Source organism: Pithys albifrons, chromosome 3 (assembly GCF_047495875.1).
Source record: "Pithys albifrons albifrons isolate INPA30051 chromosome 3, PitAlb_v1, whole genome shotgun sequence".
Taxonomy (NCBI): domain Eukaryota; kingdom Metazoa; phylum Chordata; class Aves; order Passeriformes; family Thamnophilidae; genus Pithys; species Pithys albifrons.
This window is the reverse complement of record NC_092460.1, coordinates 92840342-92857922: the sequence shown is the minus strand read 5'-3', so window position 1 is coordinate 92857922 and position 17581 is coordinate 92840342. Positions and strand designations below refer to the sequence as shown.

At 36.4% G+C, this 17581-nt stretch overlaps 1 protein-coding gene across 13 annotated transcripts in view; it reads left to right on the top strand.

Moving 5' to 3' along the window:
* The window catches only part of PCLO (piccolo presynaptic cytomatrix protein), a 341027-nt gene that overhangs the window by 17652 nt on the left and 305794 nt on the right, over window positions 1–17581 (top strand). For all 13 annotated transcript variants that reach the window (XM_071552738.1, XM_071552733.1, XM_071552734.1 and 10 more), the window contains exon 3: window positions 1035–2441. In XM_071552738.1, coding sequence (XP_071408839.1) covers window positions 1035–2441 — 1407 coding nt within the window. The remainder of the gene's footprint in view (window positions 1–1034; window positions 2442–17581) is intronic.

Below are 17581 nucleotides of genomic sequence, written 5' to 3'. Positions count from 1 at the left end.
AGCAGGTGTAGACTCATATTGATTGACATTTTTGCTGCCTATAATGTTTCTGCTAATGGCAGAAAATGTGGAAAATAACATGTGACCACACTTTGTTTTAGCCAATTTGATCCTTCATCAGACTGTGAAGCTGGAGTTTTCTGTCTTATTAGAAAATATGGTTTCTCTCTCATGTAATACTGCTTGGGAAGGAGAAAAAATGTTTTGAAGTTGAATGGTACTATAATTGATGAGAAACATGGGTAAATACATTATTTGCCTTATTCCTTCTCCTTTGTTTGAAAAGAGGAGTCCATTGTATACAGAGGTACAGTGATTACCCTAGAAACTTTTTCAAATAAAAAAGATGTTTTGGGAAACCTAATTATGGCTCTTGAAATACCACCAGAGCTTAGGCAAAGCTCATCACTGATTCCAGGTGAAGACTTGCCTTTTGAAATTGATGGTAAAGCATAAATATGTGTAATACATGATGCCCATTAACACACCTCTGTGCCTAATTCATTGGATACATATTACTGGCAATACCTGCACTCTGTAATTTAAACCATTACCAAAAGCATAGTCTGTTCATAAGCCGAGTTCAATAGATGTATGCTTAAAGATAATTATGCATTTACTGTGTTTTAATTCTGATTATTGTTTTCTGTCAGCAGACTTGATGTGTGAAACTATTTTAGTAGTATTTGTCATTATTCTGGCAAATTATTGCTGTAAATGAATCACTGCTGGGTCCCATGAAATTCAAATGCATTTTTTCATTTTGCCTTCAGTCTTCAGCTGTGTGTAAACTGAATGGGAAGCCATTGGAATCATGGCCTCAGTAATAGCTTGACTCACTGGAATGTGGAGAAGAATGAAAATAATCAGTTGGGCATGTTAACTGCAAACTTTATTAGTGATAATATTTCTCCCTTTTTACACAGAAGTCTGAAATACTGCAAGAAGCCATACATTGGAATAGCCTTTTATTATGTTAATTTTATTAACTTTGTCTTATCTTAATTATAATATCTTTATTTATTTTTTTTCAGATTAGTGAATGGCTCTGTTTAAACTGCCAGATGCAAAGAGCATTAGGAGGTGACCTAGCACCAGGTCATGGTCCTGGGCCACAGCCAGCTCCACCAAAACAGAAGACACCCATTCCACCTTCAACAGCTAAACCACCTCCCCAGCCACAGCCAGTTCAAAAGAAAGATGTTTCTCCAAAACCTGATCCTTCACAGACAGCAGAATCAAAAAAAAACCAGCCACAGAAAAAGCAACCATCCTTGCCTGGGTCTCCCCCTGTAAAATCGAAACATCCCCGTGCAGAGCCTACTGGGACACCCCAGCAAATAGATGCTCCTCCAAAGCCTGATCAGGTCAAGCCACCACAGGCTGAAGATAAGCAAAAACAACCCAGTGCACAGAAGCCTGCAGTGGACACTGTGCCTGCCTCTGCAGCACCAGAGCAGAAAGAGGACTTAGCAGGTCCCAAACTGCCTCCAGCTCAACAGAAAGCGACAGAGTCTCCAAAGCCAGAGCCTGCCAAGCCATCACAGGACACACATCCAGCTGGGGATAGACAAGATTCCAAACCTGTTTCACAAGTATCTCGGCAGAAATCAGATCCCAAGCTTGCGTCTCAGCCTGGGGCCAGACCAGATGCTAAAACTCAAAAGCCTGTTGAGCCAACACAAACAAAAGATGATCCTAAAAAGTTACCAACCAAACCAGCCCCAAAGCCTGATACCAAACCAGCTCCCAAGGGCCCACAAGCAGGGGCAGGACCCAAGACAGTGCCAGCACAGCTGGCACCTCAACCCCAGCCACCTCAGAAAACTCCTGAACAGTCAAGGCGTTTCAGCCTTAATCTGGGAGGCATCACTGATGCCCCTAAGCCTCAGCCCACAACACCACAAGAAACAGTTACTGGGAAACTCTTTGGATTTGGAGCTTCAATCTTCAGTCAGGCCTCAAATTTAATCTCCACAGCAGGTCAGCCAGGGTCTCAGACATCAGCCCCACCTCCGCCTACACCTGTGGCAAAGCAGCCCCAGCCTCCATCACAGCCCCCAGCCTCTCAGGCAGCCCCCAAAGAGGCTGGTCAGGCTCAACCTCTTCCAAAAGCTGTTCCTGTAAAGAAAGAAGCAAAACCTCTTACAACTGAAAAATCAGAACCATCAAAAATGGATAGTGTTTTATCAACTAAAGGATCTGATTTAGAAAAGAAACCTGGTTTGGCTAAAGATAGCAAGCCTCAGGCTGCTGAAGCTAAGAAACCTGCTGGGCTGTCGGAACCAGAGAAAGCCAGCCAGCCTGAAGCGTCTTGTCCCCTTTGTAAAACTGGACTAAATATTGGTTCTAAGGATCCTCCCAACTTTAATACCTGTACGGAGTGCAAGAAAGTTGTCTGCAACCTCTGTGGATTTAACCCAATGCCGCACATAGCTGAGGTAAGGCAATGGAGTCGGTATTTACCCTGTGTTCCTACCTGCAGGCTCCCTGTGCTGTGGAGACCAGTCTGTAGCTGATTTTAGCTGTGAATTGTCAAGAAATAAAGTATCTGTGTTGTATGAAACTTGGTCAGTTGTCAGATAGTACTTCTAATGAATTTTTTGGCATAATAAGGCAGTCTGGCATAGGTGGTCGCTAGGGTTTTGAGACGTAAGCACATATGAATATGAACTCTTTTGAAAGTGATGCTACTGTGACACAGTAAAGTACTGCATTTTCAGTCTGTTATGGGATAAAGTTCTTTTCATGTGCTTCACTTTTGTCTGTTAATATGTGCTTCTTTAATCAGTGCCTCTGATACCGGAAGGTTGAAGTTTGAGTGATACCTGTCTGGTGAAAGGTACAATTTTTTGGTGCAACAATGCAAGGTTCACAAAGTTACTTCACTCATTAAGGAATGTGAATTTGAAAGTGCTTCTTCCATGATTTCCTGAGACAGCAACTTATATATGAAATAATTACACAACTTATTGTCAACAGGTTCCTCATATTCTATATCTTTATCCTCTTCTTTACTCCTCAAAATTTTTTTGACAAGGGGATTGTAATCTTTATACTGGCTTAATGGAAAGGTGGATGCACATCTTACTTGCCCTATCAATTTGGCAAGTTTAATTCAACATAAACAAACCTAAAAATGCTTGTTGGTAATTTAAATGTGTAAGTTGGTCTGTGCGGCACATGAGGACAACGACTGTTAGTGTTCTGTCTTTGAAATATGAATGAATAAATGACAAATCACTCCAAGAGTTAAGGTTTATAACATCTCTGCCTTAAAGTGAGAATAAATATTGGAAGAAGTATCAAGTTTCAGGGAAAATATTCCTTATGTTGTTTGCATATGCCTTTTTTGTGAATTATTGTCTGAAATATACTATCATTTGAAAGGCCTTTGTCCTGCTATAATGAGCACATCTTATCAAACATATGAATATGTTGCCTAATGTCTTTGTGATCATTTAGGTCTGAAAACACAGGAAGATTGATCAGTGATTGAAAGCTGGGATTCAATTGATTTTTAATGTTTTTTTTATGCACTGAATACCATCAAACACTCATCATAGTCCAACTGTGTGTATACAAACACACACACACAGAGGTTTAAATTTGAAAAATGCATATGAATTTCTTCAGAGGCACTCTAGTATGCATACACTTAGTGCCATGGAAACAAGATGCGTCAGTTCTGGTGAAACGCTGTCCTCAAATGGCAACTGTGAGAGTCCTGGTGCATGACAACTTCTTCAGAGTTGACTTAGGTGGGATGGTGTGGGTCTGTTCTGTGGTGTGCAGACATGATCCCTGGATTTCTTCTGTTTTAAGATGAGAAGGCTGGTACTCGTTTTTGTGGGTTTTTTTTTTTTCATCACTGTTACTACTAGTAGATTCTCTCTGTTTCCAGTCCTTCATATATGCAGAACTTGAAATACAATGGATTTCCTTTAGTCTGACTTCCTTGTGCCTTTTTTTGTCTCTTTTTTGGCTCTGCTTGCATTTTCTTCTTTATACTATGCATTTCCACCTCTGTCCACATTTTCTATCTTGTCTTCTTTTTTCCAATCAGTTTTGCTAAGAACTGGCAACCTACTTTTCATTTACAACAGGAGGTGGTTTACTTGGCTGAGGACATCCCAACTTTCCTTTTCATAAAGACTGGAGACAGAAGAGGCAGCTTAGCCTTTCTTCTCCCAAATGAGCTGTGTAAATAATGTACTTACCCTCAAATAGCAGTTCTGTCCCTGCATGCACTGTATATACCTCTAACTTCACAGAAACATGATTATGAGCCAACAGTTTATGTTCACTTGCATACTCCTTTCCTCCACCAAGTTCTTCTAATCTGTTAAATACAGACTTGAAGGGTTTATTTACTTGTCTCTTTATTTCTTTGAAGGTTAGGAAGGAGAAATAGAGAGCCTATTTAAAATTGGTCTGTCTGGTGTTTTTCTACCTAATTCTTTTATTCCTATATTCTACATTCTAAGAAAAAGTGCAATTCTAGAAGCTACATGCCCTCTTGTCTCCAGAAGGGTTTTTGAATGATCAAACATAATGGATATCTCAGTTTTAGTTTGGGACTGCAGTTGTATCAGTTATTTTAACAGTTTTTTATGTATTATCTAAATGTTGTTGCCTCTCTAAAGGATGAAAATGAGTTGACTTTTACTGACTGAGTGGTGGCTGAACCAGTGTTGCTAACAAAACTTTTATTGGGCTACATGGTATAGATCAGTTCCATGCAACAGGGAAACCAGCATTTTGTTACAGAATGCAGGGGAGCATCTAAATCCCATGGGCACTTCTACCTTCAGATCTCTCAGCAGGGAATTTCTTCCAGATAATGCGCTACTGTACTGCAGACATGGCTGAGAGTATTTTTAAGGGAAGAGAGTGCTTTCTTACAGTGGCAGTTGTTTTCTCTTGCCTGTACATGACAGAAATAACTTTCAAAAGAGTCTTTAAGCTGCTGCAGTCTGTCCTCTAATAACTCCTCCACTGCAAGAAATAAGAACTAGGTTCTTACCTGATCAAAATCAACAATATGCTGTTTACTCCAGTGAAATTGTTTTTGATTAGTGCAAGCAGAGAATTAGGCTAGAATACTTTTTCCTAGATTGGTCTGATTGTTCTTTTTCTCCGTGATTTGTTGATCCAACAGTCAAACAGTTATTTACTTAGATGGTAATTTATCCGTGATGCAAACAGCCACAAATGATTAAATAAATGACACTTGATAGATTTCAAAGACCCACAGGACCATGGGAGCCCTAGTGCATTAGCAGACTCCTTATTCTGCCATTTACTCAATGGGGAGGAGCACTGTTTACCGGCTCTGTAATTAGCTTTCCAGCTCAGGTAGTTGGAAGCAGCTCTATTTTTAGCAACAAAGCACAAGATCACAACTACTGAAGCCAGAAATGAAATGTGTGGCAACGACCATTTTGTGCATTTAAAACTCAGTGAAGCTGTTCAGAATATTGAACGAGAGGAGATGGTCGCCTATAATGTAATTAAGTATGTTGAGGTAACAGGGTCAGGAATATAGAACCTGTGATAAATTAATGCAACAATAAAATAAAAAAAAAGATTTAAAAGCTAAGCTAAGGAAAAAAAAAAGCTATCCAGATTTTTAGAATCTGTATGGGCTACATGAAAAGATAGCATCTTAATAAAGTCACACGTTGCTAACAGAGTTGAAAATGTGATGTGTGTATATGTGAGTGTGCTAATGGATTTAATCTAATAGAACTGCCAAGGGAATAACAGAAGCACTTTTTAGTCTACTGATAGCTATAATATTATCTTGAAATGCACTCTAAAGTTAAGAATGTTTCATGTGTGAAATAAATTATCCAGGCTACAGAAAGGAAAGAATTGTTTTGAATGATGGAGAAGAACAGGGAGGTTGGGGAAGGCCAGAAAAGACATCATATCTCTGACTTGCTAAAGACTTTTTGTTTGAAAACAGCGTAATCAGAATAGATAATATAAACAATTTCAGAGTGATATTTCTTAATATATTTCTTGCAGGAAATATAGTTTGTATGAAATTGTTTGACATGAGTGGATATGATGGCAGGAATCTATAAAGCTTGATGGTTCCTGTCCAATCTATATTCTTATATCATAATCTTTTCTTATAAATATGTGTATAATTCGCCAAAAGAATTTGCATGTTTTTCTGATTACTTGTTTCCCCACTGTTACTTATTAGACTGAACTAAATGTTGTGGGTTTTTTTCTTGTTCCCACGTACCATGAGAGAGGGAAAAGCAAAAAGTTAAACTAATTTTTTATGTAAGCACAGTGCTAACATTAAACTCAACATTATAACCAAGTTAAAAATTGGTACCTTGCTCTTCCAGTAAGAACTTCTAGAATTAGCAGTAAATTGCATTTTGGAACTGATGTAAACCTCTCTGGAGATGAAGGGAGAAATCTTGTTGTGGCATGTTGTCACACACCTGAATACATCTTGGGTTCTTCTACCTCTTCCTAAAAAGGGGTATTGGTGCAGGTGAGTGAGTCCCTGATGTAATAATTTTACTGGTTTCTGTTTTTTCAAAAATCTCACTGATAAGCAATTACAAATAGAGTGAAGCCCTGAGCAAGTGTGACCCATTTTTCATGCTTAAATAGTAGGTTTTAAAAAAATAATTAAAAGAGCTCCCAAACCTGTACTGAGTGAATCAAATCTTGCTATTCAATACCTAAATGTGCTTTGGACTTCTTACAGCAAATGTGCAGCAGCATTATAAAGTAATAATCCATCTATTATTCCAATGAAAATCTGTAAAATGGTGTAGTGCATCATCTGAGGTGACACACATTGCCTATCTTTAATTAATGAACAACTCTGTACTGTCATGTATTTCTATATGAAAAAGCTCAGACCATTCTGGAAATTGGCAGGTTTAACTCGTATTAGAAATTTCTATCTCCTCTCTTGTGTTTGGTGATGAGTTGTTTTGGAAACAGATGGTGTCTGGGAAACACAGTGAAGAAGAATTTGCACTAAAGATACAAGGAGAAAAACAACCTCTACTTTTAGTTGCATAATTTATCTTCTCTGTTTCTTCTCTCTCCCTTTAAAGATCCTTTTAAGATTTTGATTGTGAGAAAGTAAATGTTATTGCTATTTAATAAGAGTGGCTGAATAAAACAGAGCATAATAGGCTAACACAATGTACTCCCTAAAATTTATAGAAATTTTATCTATTAAATGATAATTCTTTATAATTGGGAAAATGTTAAAACTACTGCTAATTATTATTTTGAAAGATAAAATCTGGCATTAAAAACAGAGTGCATGTTAAATGATAAACCCCCCACTGTATTTCTTGACTGTCAGAATTAAATTAATTTAACTCCAAATGAGGCATCCTTCTTCTGTTAAACTAATTCAATATGCATAATAGAAAAAAAAACAAGTAGAAACATTTTGCATAGCAGAATGACTTCCACTTTTTTTGTAAAGCACATGTATTATGTATATATAGAATGGAAGGGCTAATATGGAATGGCCCTTTGATGGATAATTTAGTTAACACTGAACACAGAAAAATACTTAAAAAAATAATGCCTCAATTCACTTATAAAGTAAGCCAGAAGACCTTAAGCTTCATCAACAGTTAGATTTCTAATATTCATATTTGCAGAAGTATTTAAATGCTTAAAGACAGACTTAATTTGTCCACAATACTTATGTTAGGAGCTTCTGTCACTCTAGAACGCCTCAGCTAAAGCTGCGCTGCAAAAAATCCAGTTTTGATATGACGATTTTCCAGGGGCCTGAACTTCTGTCTTTTGCATGTGTCTTGAGCTGTTCCTTTTGAACATTGTCTAGTGTTTAAGACCCTTTGCAGTCCAAACATGAGATGAAGCTACCTTTGGGGGCTGATTTTACTGTGTCTTTGAGGATAGTTCACTCAAAGGCAATACTGCTTTGCATTAAACAGATTAGCTACAGGTACTAATAACAAAACCTGCTCATGATCAAGTATGATGTGGTGGTGGTTTGCCAAGTTTATTTGTTTTCCAGTAATATTATATGCAAAATACACTGCAAATAGATATGTGACTTCAGAATTCCCACGCTCTGCTCAGGGCTGTTACTGGGATCTACAGCCAAGCTTCTTGTCTCCCAGTTTCCTCCAAGACCCCATGAGCTTCCACTCCTTGAGTTTCAACAGAGGAAATGAAATCAAGAGTGAGTCACTGCATCCAGATAAGCTATTTAATAGATGTACTGTGATGGTTTTGTTTGAATTCTCCATCACTATAGAGCGAAATGAAAATATCCTGACTTTCTCACAAGGTTCTCTGAACAGATATTCTGCATTTCAGTAGGGTTACTTGGTCCAGAGCAACTTAAATACTAATGCAATTTCATTTTTTGGCAGTCAGGTTTTTATGATCACTTCTGAAGTGATGATCTCGAGACAGTGTTTCTTGAAACAAGTCTTCTTAGATTCCCATGATTCATAGTCAAAACATTAGTTACAAGATTGCACTGAAAGTTATTTTTCCTTTTCAGTATTTATGAGCATAAAATTAGTGATTTTTTCCCCCTGGAATTAAATGAGAGGAATGAAGATTGGTATTACTGCTCAGAGTAATAGTGTGACCTTTGGAAGCATTATTACCATGATTAATTCCCTGCTGTTTGTTTTCTTTATTCTAGTCTCTAAAAGTTTCCAAATTACCACTCTGAACGAAGAACTCTGTTGAAACCAGTGAGGTGTAGACATAAAGCCACATAAGGCCAGATAGCTTTTATTAATGTGGATAATGGCTATTGATGGTTTGAAATCCAAAGGGATGTCTACTGCAGCACTGCTGCTGGCACACACAGCTTCTGTCTAGCTGGCTATTTTTCATCCTCTTGGAATTCAGACATAATGACTTCTTTACTTCTATACATTCACTCCATCTTTAGATGGCTTTGAATCTTTAAAAGATAAAATGCTTAGGTGAGCAATTAATGCAAAGCTTTCAGTGTTGATTCTTCTGTATGCGTTCCTTTTTGCTTCTGCAGATAGTTTATAGATAATATTGTAGAGGCTAAAGATGGGGTCACAAATCTAAAACAGATTATCAGGAAAATTACTGACCTGGCCTTGAGCCAGGTGATTTTCTTCTCTGTTACTTCATTAGAAATTTGGTTGGTGTCCCATTATTAAATGAGGAAGAATTCTTCTGAAAGAACTTGGTATTGTTTGATTTTTTCTCAAGTTTATGATAGTAATTTAAAGAGACTTTATTTTATTGAGATAAAGATATTTCATGCTTTTCTTTTATATTACAGAATAATAATTTTCTGTTCATATTTTATTGACAAACAACAAAATCTTCATTTAGAGACTTTAAAGATTGGTTTGAGATTAATTTAATTTCAATATAAAACCCAAAGACCCACTTCCAGATTTTCTTAAACAAACAGATAAAATCTTATGGATATTAAGTGCCTCGATTTTTTTTTTCTGGTGCCCAGGTGCCCTGGGTTGAGCTGGCAAAACGCCAACTGTCCAGGACAGAGTGAAAAGGGTTCCTCCTCCCCCCCAACCAGCCAAGGGAAGAGAAGAGGGAGAGGGAAAAAAAAAAGAAACTTCAAAACCAGGTTTATGCTGAAACTAATTACATGTATTTATACAGAAAAAACTAAGAGAGAACTACAATATAACACACACTTACACAAGTTACATATATATAACAAGGCATAACTTCCCACTCCCCAATTAATACAAAGCAAAGTCTATTACACTAGATCTGTAAGTACTCTGAGAGACACATAGCAAGAAACAGAAAGAGTAACAACAAAAATGTTTCTACTTCCCTGAATGCAAACAAAATGCAAGCAGAGGCAAGAGAAGCAGGGCCTAGCATAGTAGAGGAGCTTCTAGATGTCTTCCTCTTAGTGCAGCCATGATGGAACTAACTAAGCCACTCCCACACACTGGATTTTACACCCTTTGAGATGATGCAATATGGTGTGGAATACAATATTATTGGCTAGAAGAAGTCAGCTGTTAGCTAGCTCAGCCCAGCTCAAGTCAGCTGACAATTTCAGGCCTAATCTGAACTTTAAAGCCTAATTTTTTGGCCTACTTGGCTAAACCCATAACACCAGGTGAGATACCTTAGTAAGACATCACTACTATCTGATCACATTAATGATATGTGCAGACACTGCCATAACTTATGTGATCATAAAAACACATAAAGTATTTACATTTTAATAAGAACTCTCACCTAGTTGTGGTCTTCTGATAATTACCTTTGGGGGGAACATGACATTTGTTTTTTAATATTCCAAGAATATGAAGAGCTAGTTCTCTTTCAAGGAACAAATACTGTAATGGCATTTTGAAAAATGTCTGAGGATTTTGTATATCTGAAAATAGGATAGTTTATCCTGAATAATTGTCATTTTAATAGGACAGCTATTGTAGTATTTAATAAATTTTTAGAAAGACATATATACTGAAATATGAACTTACATATATTGTCAATTTAAACATTTGCAGCACAAAGCTGTTTCTGTTGTTGAAGCAGTTAAGTTCTAATTCCTGCTTATGCTGAAAATTTTGTCATGTTTTCACCAACAAAAAGCCAAATGTTTGTCATGTCATGACAGTATGTTAGTAAAGAAAAGTCAACGTTTTGCACAAAGAGATTCTAAAATACACTTGTTTGCCACCACTGTGGAGTGATTTTAAACTTAATGGGGTCGCACAAGTGTAATCAAAGGCATTTTGCAATTAATTTTAACTCCATGCATGAAATGTGAGCAGCAGTAAAAATCATTAAACCTTAAGATGTAAAGGAGAAGAAATGAGCAAGATAGGGCATTTTCTTGATTTCTGTTTGTATTGTGCACAGTAATATTTCTCTCTGAGTAATGGAAAGAATGTGCTATTTAAAGAGATAGTAGCCAGTAGTTATTTTTAATATTTCTAAAATGCATATAGTTCAGTGGACCAGAATGAGAACAAACCTGGCTTTAGATTTAATGTTATTTATATATTAAATTGATTTCTCCAGTATTACTAAGAGTAAGGACAGAGACTGAGGGGAACCCAAGCCATTATATGGTTGAGGAAAGGCGATTAGATTCATGCCAGTAAGCTGCTGGAGATGCTGTCTAGCAGTGTTTGAAACTTCTAGGAGGTCACAGACTGATGTTGAAGAAGGGGATTAACTGCTGCTAAACTATTCTGACTGAATTTTGCACAAAATGCTAATGAGTCAGGGTGAAAAAAATATTTCTGCATCACTAAAAAAACCCCAAAAGAACCAGTAGACTCTATCTGACCAGAACATTCACTGAGAAGAATGATGAGGTGCATTAGTCTTCCATCTGTGTTTTGGAGGTTAATGAAATTACTTGGACTGTGAGGTAACTTAGGTTAAGGACAAGATTTGAATGATCATCTGGTGGTCTTCTGGTTTTAGTATTTCTAGGTTAGTAACCTTTTTGTGTTGTTTTTTATTGGGTTTTATTTTTTTATTTTCTTTCCTTTTTTTTTCCTTAGCAAACACCCATTACATTGGAAATAGTCCAGTTGTTATGTACAGAGATTGAAAATTGAACATATGAAATCATGTCCTTAAATACACTATTTTAATGCATGTAGCTACCTCTTTGAGAAGGTGTTGTGTCTAGTGGTTCCTGAATAATTCTGCTAAAGACTACAGATGTATTTATTTATTTTTTTTTGAGATTTCTGAACATTTTCCTGATATATGCATAAGGAAGATATTTTTTCTGGTTTGTTTGTTTGGTTTTACAGTGGCATTATCATTATTGCAAACGTTTGCAAATACAGGAGGACATTGTAGACAATGACATAACTCTGATTCACATCAGTAATTGTCAATACAAATACCTGGATTCTTTTGAAGTGTCACTTTTGTAATTGATCCTAAGTTTTCTGTCTTCCCATGTATATAAGATGAAAACATAAGGACATGGTATTTCTTTCTGAATGCTGACCTACTCGTAGCTACTGTCTTCAGGATAATAGATAGTAACTATCTTCTTGTACATTTAGAGCATGATATTAGGTCTTTATTGCCTGGAAAAGCTGTCAGATATGCCTATTCCCCACGCTCCCTCAAAACAATAAACCAACTCTTAAATATCCATATAAATATCATTTACCCCCAGAAATTCAATGGGAATTTTCACTGAAACACCAAACTCTGACACAGTACACCAAAACCAGCCTGGACACATACCCAACTTCATGTGCTGTCTTCTTGCTTTTGAATTACAATGGGAAAAATACTTGTTATTTTTGACTGAATATTTGAAATACTTATTTTTTTAATATTTTTGTATTGAAATATGCACTAAAGATTTTGTTTGCTCAAAAGTCAATTTTACACTGAAAATTGGCTAAACCAGTAAAGATTCAACATGTTCTACCTTCTGGCTACAGTTTTTCAGTGTTTAGTTACAGAGTTGTTTTCTATTTTCTTTTAAAATCAGAACTGCACATTGGATTAAAGTTTTAGCACTATCTCTAAAAGTATTTGCATTTTTAAAATATTTTCTTTTAATTATAGAAAGGCAGGAACTGAATAAAACAAAATTCTGGTTAGGATTTTTTTTTTTTTTTAAAGCACAGTTTTGTATCTGCCTGAGGTGACCAAGGGTTAATGTGCTGGAACAACATTTGTAAGACTGGGAAACTGTAGGCTTTGTACTCATTACAGAACAAGTTAAACAGAACTACCTCTTTCGTGGACTCCTGTATGTGCACCTTTGTGCTGACCTACAATGCATTCCTGTTTTGTCCTGAATCATGTCTGAGCCAAAAACACTTGTATTGTGCTGCGTAGTGAATTTTTAAAGTCATCTGCTCAGTATAGCTGGGGCTCAATTACACTGTTAGCCCAGACCTCTAAAGGGAAAGAGCGCTGCCATTTTTCTTCTATATCACTTATCAGCAGAAGGATTTCCTGAACAAAACATGATCTCTCACTTTATTTGGGATTCTTTTAAATACTTTAGCTGCGCAGCTTCTTCTTCAGACCTGCAAGGATTGTGTTAGTGTTGTCACCGTTCAAATCTGATCAATGTGTTTTCAGGAGGCCCAAGGCACAGTGTAGCTAAGGTATGTTTGAATCCATAATGTGTTATAATTAGTTACAGACATAATTAGAAGCTTCAGTGAAATTCATACCCTTCTCTCCCCTTCCTTTCTTCTACATGCTATTGATAACCAGGATCAAGAAAGGTTGAGCTTTAATACATTTGTGTGTGTGAATCTGCTTGTTCCAGGTGTTGGTCTGAGGTATGATGCACTTTCCCTGATGAGTTGCTTAGGCACATTTGAGATCTCCTTCTTCTTTCCAGGATGAAATGAAGACATATTTGATGTTTTAATTATCTGTATGTCTTTAGTATTTGTATTGGGCAGGGTGCTGCTCCCTCCACATACAAATTAGAGTGGATCATCTTGATCAACCCAAAGCAGGGTCAGTTAAAGAAGGTTTCTTAGGGCCAATTACAGTTTGAGTGGTTCCAGACATTGAGACTTACAACCTCTTTACACAACCTTTGACTAACTTCCTTATTTTTTAAAATTATTTTCTTAAATTAATATTTATTTGAATGATGAATTGAATTCAAATGGACTTAAATTAATAAATTAAACTAAATGCATATTATTTGAATTTATATACATTTTAAATTTTGTCCATTCATTGGATACCATTGAGAAAGCTGACTTTATCTTATTTTCACTCATACACATTGAGATGTCCTTCCTGAGCCTTCTTCAGTCTTCTTTATTCCATTTCCAGCTCTCTTAGCTCTAATATGAGTGATACTCCAGTCTCTTAGTCATCCTCATGACCCTTTGCTGGACTCACTCCAGTATTTCCATGTCTATATTTTATTGGGGAACTCTGGATGAAACACTCTCCCAGGAGTACCAAGTACAGGGGAACAATCTCCTCCCTAGACCTGCTAGTGATGTTGTTAACTAATACAACCCAGGATGCTGCAAGTATTCCAGCATGTTTTTTGCTTGATGCTTCCCCTTATTTTCATACCATGCTGAAGGGCACAGAACACATGTGCCAGCAGGTGAGGTGAAGCACTTTGCTATAAACACTATTTACAGACATTTTTGAAGGTGATGGAGTCCAGAGGAAACCCTGATCACTTCCACTCAAAGGAATACTAACTCTAAACTGGCCATTAGTCACAGTACAACAGTGAATTTCACACAGACAATGATTTTGACCAAAGAGATAAAGTGCAGCTTTTGAATTACTGTAATGTCTCTGCAAAATACATGTCTTAGCAGATCATCATCATGACAGGTGTTAATTGACTTCTTCAAGTTATATTACCAGGTTCTACAGTGAAAGGTATAGATACTATTTTGGAGAAAAGGAATCATTAGGACCAAATCCAACTGGAATTTCATGTTATGTTTCAGGGGTTGAATTTTACACCTGGTCTATATGTCTGGAATCTGGTCACCTAAATGACACATTCTACTTTCTCTTCCTCATAAATCAACCTCCCATCTGTATGTACTGAAAGAAGTGTTGTTTGTATTTGAAATGATGCTATTTTCTTTTATTAACTGTGGGGCTCCTTCTTGGCATCTTAAATATTAAAGATTTCTATTTTTTAAGTGTCTCTTTATATTTCAAGCAGAAGTGTACAAAGAAATGCAGGGTTAATTAGGTAACTTCATTAACTAGTAACTGGTTTTCCAGTTGCATAACTTCTGTTGTTGTGTCTTGAATCAGTGCATGGATTTTGTAAAGTATGAGTCTTTAAAAACACCTTGTAGTTTACAGCGCTTTGAAGTATGCTGAAATGCAAATTTGTTCAGTAATGATGTATTTTCTGAACCTTTATGTATGTGAAAATAATTAATCCCTATGTTCTAATAGGATTTATGAGGTGTTTCATGCTCTTAAAAGTTTCGTTTGGATGACTTGTCCATAAAGAATTAATAATTCTCTACAAGCACATAATCTATATTTTGATCTAAACTTGCTATTCAAAATTAAGGTAATCATTATCTTTTAGATCCAGGGAAATGATATCAGAACTGATATATTATAACTATAATGAAATTCTACTAGAACAGATGTTATACATTCTACTTTTTCACTTATTCATAATCAGTAGCAAATAATTATTGATATATTATAACAGGAGCCAGGGTGAAATGTTTGTGTCTTCATCAGCATGCAGGATATAATTTTCAGAGCTTGCTTGGGAAAATTTACCCTATTTCTTTTTTTTTTTTTTAATGAATCTGAAGCTATGATTGTGGTTGCAGCACTTGGATGGCATTTTCCCTCAGTTTGCTTTATTCCAATTGACTAGTTCTGTCCTTATGATTTGGATTAATTCTGTGTGTATTGCAGGGGATTAATATTCCTTTTAATTATTTTCCTATTGCTTACAGAGATTGTATAAAAGATGGCTTCATTGTCTGTGAGGACTCATGGAAAAATTATTTGAAAAGCATTGAATTCCTTTCAATACTAAACTTTGTATGTGTACAGTAGAAAACAGGAGAGCTCAAGGTGCCCTTGCAATGGCAATTTAGTTTCCTCTGCTCAGGTTCCTCCCTTTATCCACTGGAATCTTATTTGCACAATTCCTTCACTAAAAAGGAAAAGGAATGCCAGTAGGTTGACACTGTTTTAAGAAGGTCATGCTTTGAATTTGTAAGTACAAAATGTGTACTTGCTGATAAAGTAGATTCAGGTACTAGCTGTTAGAAACTAGTCATTCCCCTGGCACTCTTTCTAAGTACTCTCACTTTTTTGAATGTACCTTATATGTACAGTTTCTGTTCACATAAAAATATTTGTTTCTGTTGACAGATCTCATCTGCTGTTTCCTTGGCATCACTTATTTCTCTGCACTTGACTTCAAGTCTGTTGCAGTAAATCTGTCTGAGAAGAGATATATTTGAGTTTTGTGTTCAGAACACTGCTTAAAGTCATTCTCTATTTTCCACCTGTAATTTTCAGCCATTTAAAGCAGTTATTGCCTGGTTTCCACTTGAAAGTGATGTGTGAACATCATGTTTAATTAACAAAAAGATCCATTTTTTAAACATTAAGAGAAGTGAAACAAGGCAAGTGGAAGGAAGGTGCTGACAGAAATATTATTATTTGTAAGTTAGTGTAATAAAAAGTAGTAAGTCCATTTGGTAACAAAAGTGGATTTCCTTGCAGTTATATTATCTCCTGAATGTACCAAATCAGAAGCCAAGGCTTCAGCATGGAAGAATATGGCAGATGGAATTACTCCTATGCAAGTATTAAAAAGAAGGGCTCCTAAATTATCTGTGTAATCATTCAGTTTGGGGCATCAGTCCCTATGCTATCTATTCTTAGCATCATAAAACATAATGGAGGTATACAGAGATTCAAATGCATAGATTCATACTGTTTATCACTTCCTTATGTGTATGCAGATGGTGTATATATTTTTGCATATTGGATTTTATGGTGGTTAGAATATATTTGACGGGGTAAATGTAGGGGAGTGCAAAGATTCATTGCAAGTGATTAATTCAAAGATTTACATGTATGTTTTTTAAGCTCTTTGTTTTCCAGTGAAGATTCAAAATCTTTACCTTACTTTATCACTAGTTCTTTTAAACTATGGTGAATATTTTTTTCTTGTTCAGTCAGAAAGGTGAGGAGTCTGATCTATCAATGCTTGGATGCTTAATGCTGAAGGCTTCCTCTATAAATGAGCAGAATAAAATCAAAGACCTTGTGGTGCATAGAAAGAAAGAATGCGGGAGGTCCATTTTTAACAAGTTTTTGATTCAGACCCCAAATGAGCAGTCTAATGTAATTTCAAATGAGGCAAGTAAAAGCAGTGTATATTGGAATTATACATAATCTACAAAGATAAAGGTAGAAAGTCATACAGATTGTCAGTCACAGGAACGGATTTCAATGATTAATCAGAAGTTGATCAATTCAATTAATCAGTTTTTCCCCCTGGTCATGAAGTTCCTGAAATAAATTCTTGGGGACAGGCCTTCCTAACACTACCCAATTTTTAAAACTCCTTCCCACAGGAAGCTACTAAAAGGAAAAGATAGCTCTGTAAGTACTACATGGAGGGTGCTCAGAAGGAGAACTGTCTTAACTTTTTCAGTGGCCTTCAGTTTTCATCACAGGTGGAAAAGTCATGGAACCAACAACTCCTAAACTAGACAGATGTGTTTAAGCTATTATATGGGGTAGATGAAAGGAACGGGAAGGCACAGCACAAGAAATTTCTTCTCCATTTTCTGGCCCATAAGAAGGTGCTGCACTTTGCCCATGCAAGAGTTTCACAGCACCTACTCTTGTGACAAGCTGTCTGTCAGCATAGGCCTATCAAGACTGTCGAAGTAATGGAGAAGGTGAGAGAAAGTAAGGAGTTACAAGAATTTTGTTTTGGCAAGACATTTGACTGTGTGATACGATTAATATTGTTGACTGTGGTAGAACATCCATAGACAAGTTATTAGTAAAAACAAATAAGATGGTGTTACCTAATTAAGAGTAACACCACAAGATAAAC